Consider the following 9,952-nt stretch of genomic DNA (forward strand, 5'->3'; position numbering starts at 1 on the left):
ACTATGATTACATTCTTTGTGAATTTGTTTGCAACTTTTGAATTTATAATGTAAAATTGAACTTGCAAATATGAATAAGGTCAATCTAAAAGATTAAACAAACAAAAACGAGAAGCTAAAAGAATCTTTATTGTTGGTCTAAAGCTCAGGTAGGTAAATGATGAGAGTTTATATCAAATAGATTTTGATCAAGGCCCCAACATTTTGATTAGCTTTAGGCCTCATAAACTGTTGAGCCGGCCCTGAATCTAGTGGTCGGGTTCCAAGTTTATCAAGACAAGGATAAATTACAATGCTACCCGGAAAGAAAAAATAAGTTTTATCAGGAAAGAAGATATCAATATCAGGAGGCTTAATGTTTGTTAAAAAAAACACAAAGATTTAGAAACATAAAATATGACATTACATAAAACCAAGTGGAAACATTCAAGGTTTGTTTTTTGTCACACAGTTGTGTAAATGGATCAACGACAATTTTTTCCTTGTAGATTTAATAATGATGGAGAACATGTGGTAAGCAAAAAAGATGACATTCTTTTAAGTTGTTCATCGGAGGTTTTATATGAGGGTTATGTTGCTTTGTATTGGCGGTATGGTGCAACAAGGTATTCGACTATTTGTGTTATTTTGTGGAAGATGGTTTGGTTTCATTTTGCCCTTATGCTTTATTTTGTTTTGTATTAATTATGTAGTTTTTCTTTCATGTGTTTTAAAAGTGTATTTATATAGAGTTACTTGGTTTTATGTTTGATTTTTTCAGGTTCGAATATTGTTAGGTTCGTGGTTCGGGGTCATTTCATATGATTTTGGGTTTCGGTTTTTTTTTTCTTTGAAGTATTCTAGCTAGTTTCTTTCTTGGGGGTGTTTGGCCTAGCTTTTTTAACAAAGTTTATAGCTTTTTAGCTTTTTTATTTTACAAAATAAGATTTATTTGGTGTTTGATTTAGCTTTTTAAACTTAAGCTTATTATCTTATATAGGGTAGTTTGAAAAAGCTTGTTTGAAAATGGTTTTTTAACTTATTTGAATAAGCTTATTTGTGTAAGTATATAAGCATAAGCAAAAAAATTTAAAAGTTAGGCCAAACACCCCCCTAGTCGAGGTTTTGTTTTAATATAATTTTAGTCATCCCAAAAAAAAAATATATATATATATATATATGACAAATTATTATACACATTTTTCGATTCAATCTCATAGCTAAGAACATTTTCAGCCCGTACCCTATTATTATATGAGTAAGTTTTTGTAAATTATATGGTATAGTTATGAGTGGTTGTGAGTATAAAAGAAAGAAAATGTAATATGAGAAACTTAACTTTGGGGTTACACCATTCACATCGTATAATATTTTAATATTTTCTAAAAGTGGTTTTGAGTGAAAGAGAGAGAAAATATAATGATAAATATATAAAAAAAATATTATTTCATTTACACACAAGAAAGAAAAGACCATGATTTTTAGTGTATATATATATATATATATATATATATATATAGAATAGGCTGGAATTCCATATATTTTTGAGTTAATTTCCCGTTTGCCCCCTGTGGTTTGTCAAACTAGCACGTTTGCCCCCAGTGGTTCCGAAATAGCACCATTGCCCCCTGAGGTTGTTTTTTTAGTACCCGGGTGCCCCCAAACATGAACGTCCGTTAGTTTTCACCGTTTGGTGTCATATCTTCTAGGGTATTTTCGTCTTTTAACCCAGTGGTTCCGAAATAGCACCATTGCCCCCTGCATAAAGATGGAACGTCCTTCGATTTCTTCACTTATACACCAAATACCAGCAGATCCTTCAACCCCCACATCCTTCGATTTCTTCTAGGGTTTTCAAACTCATACCAGTGAATCTTTGTTTGAACGATGGCTTGGGAATTAAGGAAGAAATACTCTAACCTTAACCCCCATATAAGATATGGTAAGGTTTAGCACCTTCTTCAATTGCGATTCTTGAAAGGCTGGAATCATTAATTTCAGTTTAAATTTTGCTGTTTATATGTTTTATATGTGTTTGTTTTTGTTTTTTTGTAACAGTTGGACAACCTAATTTGTTCTCTGTACGAATAAACTATGGTGGTGCATTTAGGAACTTTCCGGGTAGAAGATATGCTAATGGTAAGGTTGCATTTATAGATGATGTGGACATAGATGTGTTTTCTGTGATTGAAGTCCATTGGATGTTGCGTGAGCTAGAATTTTTTAAAGATGATGTTCCGCTATATTATCATTTTCAAATACCAGGTAAAGATTTGGATACTGGTTTAGTAGCTTTAGGTAGTGATGCTGATGTGCTTAACTTGTCCAAATATGTGGCTGAAAATAAGATTATTAACTTGTTCATTGAAGAATATAAATCTGATGTGGATACTTATTTGAAATCACCACAATCAACATCTAAGGTTGTTATTGAGGAAATAGATGATGGAGATGCTCATGCTAATGCCATTGCTGTTCCTAGGAAAAAAATGGTTCCTAGAAGAAAATTATTGATGATTGAGTATGGTGATAATGCAAAAGGGGGTGAGAATGCAAAGGATGGTGATAATGCAAAAGGGGGTGAGAATGCAAAGGATGGTGATAATGCAAAAGGGGGTGAGAATGCAAAAGGGGGTGAGCCGGTTGTAGATGGTTATAACTTTGATGATTTTGATTTTTCTACGGTCTACCCAGGGGGTGATAACGAATGTACGGGTGATAATGGGAATGAGGTTGACAATGGTGAGACTGATTGTGGCATCGAGGATTCTAGTGAAGATGATGATTCACAAGATAGTGATTTCAAGGTGGACATTGAAAATGAATATGCGGATGACATGGAAGTTGATATGAGGGACTTCCATGACTATGTAGATGATGACGAGTCATTTGATAGCATGAGTGATGATTCAACTACCGACCTGTCATCTAAGAGAAACAAGATGTTGAGGGAAATCAGACGTAAAGAAAAGGTTAGTATTATATTCATTGTACTCTTTTGTTTTTTTACTAGTTATTAATTGTGGGATTAACTTGTTGCAGGGCAAGAATCATATGCAAGCTGCAAGATTTTTTGTTGGTCAAACATTTGGAACTAAAAAAGAGGCTAAGAAGCTTGTTGAAATGCAAGCAATTCAAACTAAAAGAAAGTTATCCTATAAGAAAGATGAGGTAAATAGGATTAGAGTCATTTGTGAAGGAAGTGTTCCTCAATTCAATAAAGGTGATGGGCCTTTACAAATATCTGCTAAAAGGGCTAGCCCAAGAAAAAAAAACCCTATTATCAGGCCCAACCAAATACCAGCAGATCCTCCTACTGCCAATTCAATAGCCTGTAGAAAAAGAAAAGAAAGACTTTTACAGGCAGCTTGTCCTTATGTGTTATACATATCTAAGGAGAAAGATTCGGTTGAAACTTGGATGGTGAAGACCTACAAGCCTGAGCACACTTGTGTACAATCAAGAGATAGTCTTTATTTGACTGCCAAGTTCATGGCTAAAGATAAATCGGTGCTTAACCTTGTGGGATCCAACCCACATATTTCTGCCAAAACCATCCAGGAGGAGGTATCAAGGAAGTATGAACTTAATGTTTCCAGACCTAAAGCATTTAAGGCAAAGGTAAAAGCTTCAAAGGAGATCCGGGGTGATTACAAAGAACAATATTCAAAATTGAGGGACTATGCCATGGAGCTCATGAATGCAAATCCAGGCACCACAGTGAAGATTGATGTTGAGTCAGAGCCTAACCCATCTTCTCAAACTAGAGTATTCAAAAGAATTTACATCTGCTTGGGTCCTCTAAAGCAAGGTTTTAAGGCATGTGGGAGGGAATTACTAGGGTTAGATGGGGCTTTTTTGAAGGGATCTTACCAAGGTCAAGTGTTAGTTGCTGTTGGGTTAGATCCTAACAATGGAATCTATCCATTGGCATATGCAATTGCAGAGGCAGAAAACAAAAGTTCATGGACCTGGTTTCTAGAATGCCTTCAAGATGATCTGGATTTACAAAGTAACAGCAATTTCACTTTCATCTCAGATAGACAGAAGGTTAGATCTGTCTTATTTTTAACCTTATGTCTCATAAATTGTTAATTAACATCTTTTATGTTCCTTCTAAATAGGGCTTGATTCCAGCTCTTGCACAAGTATTCCCAGCTGCTGAACACAGATTTTGCCTTAGGCATATACACCAGAATATGAAGTTAAAGTGGAGAGGCAAAGCATTCAAGGATTGCTTGTGGGCATGTGCAACTGCAACAACAGGTAACTTAATCAATTTATGCAGTTAATACTTTTATTGTACTTTCAAGGTTAGATCTGTCTTAATTTATGCAATTGTCAAATAGTTCCTGACTTTATTGAACAAATGGAAGAGTTGAAGAAATTTAATATTGAAGCTTATAAGTGGTTGGCTGGTATTCCACCACAACATTGGAGTAGGTCTCATTTCACAGGTACATTGTTGTTCAAATGTTTCTTAATCAATATGAGGTTTCAATGAGGTAACTTTTTTGTTTTGGTTATAATTGAACAGGAAGAGCACAAAGTGATGTTCTACTCAACAACATGTGTGAGGTCTTGAATTCAAAAACTGTTGATGGGAGAGAGAAGCCTATAATATCAAGCTTGGAATTTATAAGAGAATACTTGATGAAAAGGATCATCAATGTGATGAAGGCACAAGATAAATGGAATGGTCCACTAACACCAAAGGCTACAATCATTTTAGAGAGAAATAAGAAAAATGCACCAAGTTGCATTGTAAAGTGGTGTGGTGATAAAAGGTGGCAGGTAACTGGGACTAGAGGTCAATATGCAGTTGATGTGGAGAAAATGGTTTGCACTTGCAGGAGATGGGAATTGTCTGGAATTCCATGTAAGCATGTTGTTGCTGTCAACTGGGATATGGTTGTTCACAAACAAGAAGTTGGTCCACTAGAGACATGGGTCAATCCATGTTATTTTATGGATACTTGGAAAGAAGTTTACAAGTACAAGATTGGGCCACTGAATGGTCCTAAGTTATGGCCAAAATGTCAGGATCCAACAACATTGATTGCACCATTTCATAGAGCACAAATAGGCAGGCCTAGGAAGAATAGAAGAAAGGACCAGGTGGAGCTTGAAGATAATATGGAAGTTGCTGGAAAATTGACAAGGAAGGGTGGCACTGTAACTTGTAAGATGTGTGGTGATAAAGGGCACAATTCAAGAGGTTGCGGAAAACATAAGAATGTAGCTGGGGATGGAGGTCAAAGTGTTGGTCAAGCTGCTGGTCAAGCTGCTGCTGGAGATGGTGGTGAAAGTGTTGGTCAAACTGCTACTGATATGGATTGTGATGACTCTGTTTTAGGTGCTTTGCTAGGTGATGATGGAGCTGCTCCTGCTAGTTGAAACTGCTTTGATTATATTACTTAAACTTGTTTTGTTATGCTACTTGGTTGTATTAAACATTAGTAGATGTCTTGTTGTCTAAAACTACCTAAAACTATTGCGGCTTATGTTTGCCACCATTTTGGTATGAATTAAGGGTGGATATTAAACATGTTGCTTATGCATTTTGTTGTTAACACTATGTCATGTTTTGATATTAAACTGACTGTGACGTTCCATCTTTATGCAGTTAAAAGACGAAAATACCCTAGAAGATATGACACCAAACGGTGAAAACTCACGGACGTTCATGTTTGGGGGCACCCGGGTACTAAAAAAACAACCTCAGGGGGCAATGGTGCTATTTCGGAACCACTGGGTTAAAAGACGAAAATACCCTAGAAGATATGACACCAAACGGTGAAAACTAACGGACGTTCATGTTTGGGGGCACCCGGGTACTAAAAAAACAACCTCAGGGGGCAATGGTGCTATTTCGGAACCACTGGGGGCAAACGTGCTAGTTTGACAAACCACAGGGGGCAAACGGGCAAAGTCTGAAACCTAAGGAGGCATTTGGGATTCCTTATTTTACATCCTTATAACTTTTTTCATAAGTTAAAAAGTTATAACTTTATAATTTATTAAATTATCCCCTCATAATAACATGCAATATCAAACTCCTTTTTTAACTTTTAAAAAATTAATAAGTCATAAGTTACTTAAAGTAAGTAAGCAATCCCCAACATGCCCTATGTATCTATACAAATGTTTGATTTTGAGTAATTTTATCCGGTTCAAGTTCTTTTTTTCGAAAACCGATAAATATCTTGTACAATTTTAGAAATGTAGTTTGTTTAAAAGAAGTCGTTTCATCCCATTTGTATGCATATAAGTTTATTCAATTTTTTTTATATCACATAGTTCTCTAAACAGCCCTTCATTTTCAAAAAGGTTCAAGAATATTTCAGCAAGAGTTGCTCTTGTTTTTGAGTACACTTAATGATGGAAAGAAACGAAAAACATTTTCATTCGTTTCCTTTCTTTTCTTTTCCACATATATATAACTTTTTCATTTTTTTTTCTTTCTTTTATTTTTTTTTCCATTCTTTTCAATTATTTCCTTCAAAACTGAAAAGAAAAAATTTACATTACAAAAACCTCCGCTTTAGTTTCCTTTCTTTTAAGAGTATACCCAACCCATTTCCTACCATATAAATATAATTACATTAAAAATGACTATGATTTTTCATTTTTTTTTAATTTAATAATATTTTTATGCATTATTATTTGTTTTTCTACACTCACATTCTAGGAAAAAAAAGAAGCAAAAGAAAGAAATCAACAACATTAAAAAAAAGAAAATAAAAAATAAAAACATCCCGATTATCTAAAATAACGAAGAATAGTTAAAATACAAAATATCTAGTGCATGTAATCCACGCGTCATAACGATTGTATAACAAGCGCGTGGGATCGCATACCAATACAGGAAATGGTGAATGTAAAAGAAAGCCGTCCTTTTAACCACTACATAAATGACAGCTATACAGTACCATGGCCAGCTGTGATTGTCCACATGTCAATCTCTCATTGGATACTACACACAGACGTCTTTTTCAACAGTGATTATTCGTACACTTTGTGCCCACTTTTACTCCAAACACCCATTCAGTGCCAGCTCAACGGCTAGTTTTTTTATTTAAATTTTTTCCCTTGTGGGCCCTTCTTGTCCTACATGTCCTATTCCATCCATCCTACATGTTGCTGACGTGGCGTAACACACACATACCATACTCCTATAAAACCCCTTAACACACTCATATTTTGTGTCAACAAATTTGAAACATATCAAATAATATTTATTCTCTAACAATAATGTCGTCTTTAGTTTCTTCGTCTTTCGTAATTCTTGTGTTGTGTTTATCGCTTTATGTTTGTGCGGTTAAATCAACGGCTAAGTTTGATGAAATGTTTCAGCCTTATTGGGCTCCTGATCATTTCGAGTTAGTCGGAGATGCGGTGAACATGAAACTTGATAACTTTTCTGGTATAAAATCGCTACATTAAAAACTGTTTTATTTTTTGGTTAATATCTAATTTTGATTTTACTAAACTTATAAATTTTGATTCTTAGGAGCTGGATTTTCGTCAAAGTCAAAGTATATGTTCGGTAAAGTCAACTTTCAGATCAAACTTGTTGAAGGTGATTCCGCTGGAACCGTAACCGCATTCTATGTAAGTTGATTTCAACTCATACACTCTCTAACTCTACTTCTAAATTATATTTTTTTTCATCGGCCTACTGTTTGAAGAAAAACTAATATTTATCAAATACCTTGGTATCACAAGGCAAAAGTCCCTATGGTATTTTTGTTTAAACTTAACAATTTTGATATTTATTAAAACAAACATATGATAAAAGTCTTTTAAGTCTTTATATTTCCATTCATTAAAGAATAACATGCAACAAGCTACATCACTAACTTTTTTTTATAACACGACTAAATAGTTTAAAAATAACATTTTATAGATAACTCTGTTATAACATTACTATTCATAATTCATAATCCGTTTGACTTAATTTAATGTTATAATATATATGGGCAGATGTCATCGGAAGGCGAAAAACACCATGAGTTTGATTTCGAGTTCTTGGGGAACACAACCGGCAAGCCGTACCTTGTGCAAACGAACGTGTACGTTAACGGGGTCGGTAACCGGGAACAGAGGTTGAATCTATGGTTTGATCCAACCAAAGACTTCCATTCTTACTCCATATTGTGGAACCAACGTCAAGTTGTGTAAGTTTCTGCTTTCTTTTGCAAAATATTGTTTGTACAAGTCTTTAAAGTAGCCATGTGGGATGTTTCTTTAGGCATGTTTGTGCATTTTATTATTTCAGTAAAATATTTTAATATGCAATGTCGGGTCTGAAAAGGAAAACACTGCCAAAGTAAATGCCATACTTATTATACATCGAGTGTCACGACTTACTTTTATTACGTACAAGTTTTAATGCATTTCTTCAGTACAAGTTTTAATGCATTTCAAAATATTGGTTTAATTTTGTTTTGTTAACGTGTTTGAAACATGAATTTTATCAAAGAACAATGTATTTATTTTAGTTATAAATATCATTAATAAATTAATAAGCATTTAACATTTAAACAAGTTAGGTGCATTTTGGCTTTGGAATGAGCGTACCCAAAGTCGAACCAAAGTTTCGAGTAAAAAAATTAAAATCTGAAAAATTGGTTGTTTTGATTGGTTTTACTATTTAATTCGATTGGTTAGTTTTTTTTCTCGCACCTAAAATGAATAACCTAACTGGAGTACTTTTTTAAATTGACAGATTTTTGGTGGATGAGACACCGATTAGAGTGCACACTAACTTGGAACACAAAGGCATCCCGTACCCAAAAGACCAGCCCATGGGTGTGTACAGTTCGATTTGGAATGCTGATGACTGGGCCACACAAGGTGGTCGGGTCAAGACCGACTGGTCCCATGCCCCATTTGTGGCGTCGTACCGAGGGCTTGAAATCGATGGTTGTGAGTGTCCAGTGACAACCGCGGATTCAGATAATGCAAAGCGATGTGCCAACACTGGTGGTTGGTGGGACCAACCAGTATTGTCGGAGTTAAATGTGCATCAAAACCATCAGTTGATATGGGTTCGGGCCAACCATATGATTTATGACTACTGCAGTGACACCGCTAGGTTCCCATCGGTGCCAGTGGAATGTGAACACCATCGTCACTAGTTGCTTGTTTTGAACATTTTATCGAATGTTTGTATAAAAATGATGGGAAAAAACATGAACTTCATGTTGCATATTTTGTTAATGTAAGATTATTCTAGTTTTAATTAATGGTAATTTTTTTAATGTTACATTCTGAGGTGATTAAGACCGCACGAGCTGAGCTTATGTTTGATTATTATTATTATGTTTTTAAAACATGTGTTAATTATAATCTTCACGGGATACATTATATGGGGGCCACTGGCCACATTAAGAGAAAGACAGTATGATTTTTTAAAAAGTGGTGGGCCCACTAAGATGATCACTGTCATTTTCCATTTTCAATTTTGTACAACATCATTGCGCTTATTTGGAATTTAAGGAGCTCACGGCCCTTAAAAAATCTTTAAAGCAAATCCATCAGGCCATGGCCTTATCTCCAACGAAAAAAGATTAACATTTCCTCTAGAAATTACCTTTTTAATTGTATTACAACATTAAACGTTTGGACAAAACATCAAATCCGATTAGCTTGACCAATAGAATTTAGATGATTCTTTTAGAACACTTCATGTAAATGGCTAAAAAACATTTGTTAATGATAATGCGGAATTACAACAAACGAGTGAGTAACGAGAGGGAATTGAACTAGTCGTTCTAAACCCTAATTCAGCTTACATAACGAACCAATCCTCAACCTAATTCACATAACGAACTAATCCTCAACGACTGCAGCTAACTTTCAAGCCAAAGTTTCATATTAACCCCTGAACTCTCAGAAGCTGTACTGAATTCAAACAATTGTTTAAAGCAACTTTCAACTATTGACAAAAATACTCCTATAGTTTTTA

The 9,952-nt window shown here is 34.7% G+C and overlaps 1 protein-coding gene across 1 annotated transcript; it reads left to right on the forward strand.

Annotated features, from left to right (window-relative positions):
* The first annotated feature begins 7,216 nt into the window (after positions 1 to 7,216).
* Positions 7,217 to 9,250, forward strand: LOC143608047 (xyloglucan endotransglucosylase protein 6-like). Its single transcript, XM_077083253.1, has 4 exons — positions 7,217 to 7,405; positions 7,493 to 7,593; positions 7,966 to 8,159; positions 8,711 to 9,250. Exons 1-4 carry the CDS (start codon positions 7,234 to 7,236, stop codon positions 9,120 to 9,122), a joined length of 879 nt encoding a protein of 292 aa, XP_076939368.1. The 5' UTR covers positions 7,217 to 7,233; the 3' UTR covers positions 9,123 to 9,250.
* The last annotated feature ends 702 nt before the right edge of the window (positions 9,251 to 9,952 follow it).

Source organism: Bidens hawaiensis, unplaced genomic scaffold (genome assembly GCF_021521415.1).
Source record: "Bidens hawaiensis isolate Kalapana, Puna unplaced genomic scaffold, B.hawaiensis_p1.1 tig00095099_1, whole genome shotgun sequence".
Taxonomy (NCBI): domain Eukaryota; kingdom Viridiplantae; phylum Streptophyta; class Magnoliopsida; order Asterales; family Asteraceae; genus Bidens; species Bidens hawaiensis.

Bases quoted from the DNA above. Each gene is read 5' to 3' on its own strand.
- LOC143608047 (XM_077083253.1), top strand. From the start codon at position 7,234: ATGTCGTCTTTAGTTTCTTCGTCTTTCGTAATTCTTGTGTTGTGTTTA. The intron at 7,406-7,492 runs GTATAAAATCGC...TTTGATTCTTAG, and splicing joins GAAACTTGATAACTTTTCTG to GAGCTGGATTTTCGTCAAAG. The intron at 7,594-7,965 runs GTAAGTTGATTT...ATATATGGGCAG, and splicing joins GAACCGTAACCGCATTCTAT to ATGTCATCGGAAGGCGAAAA.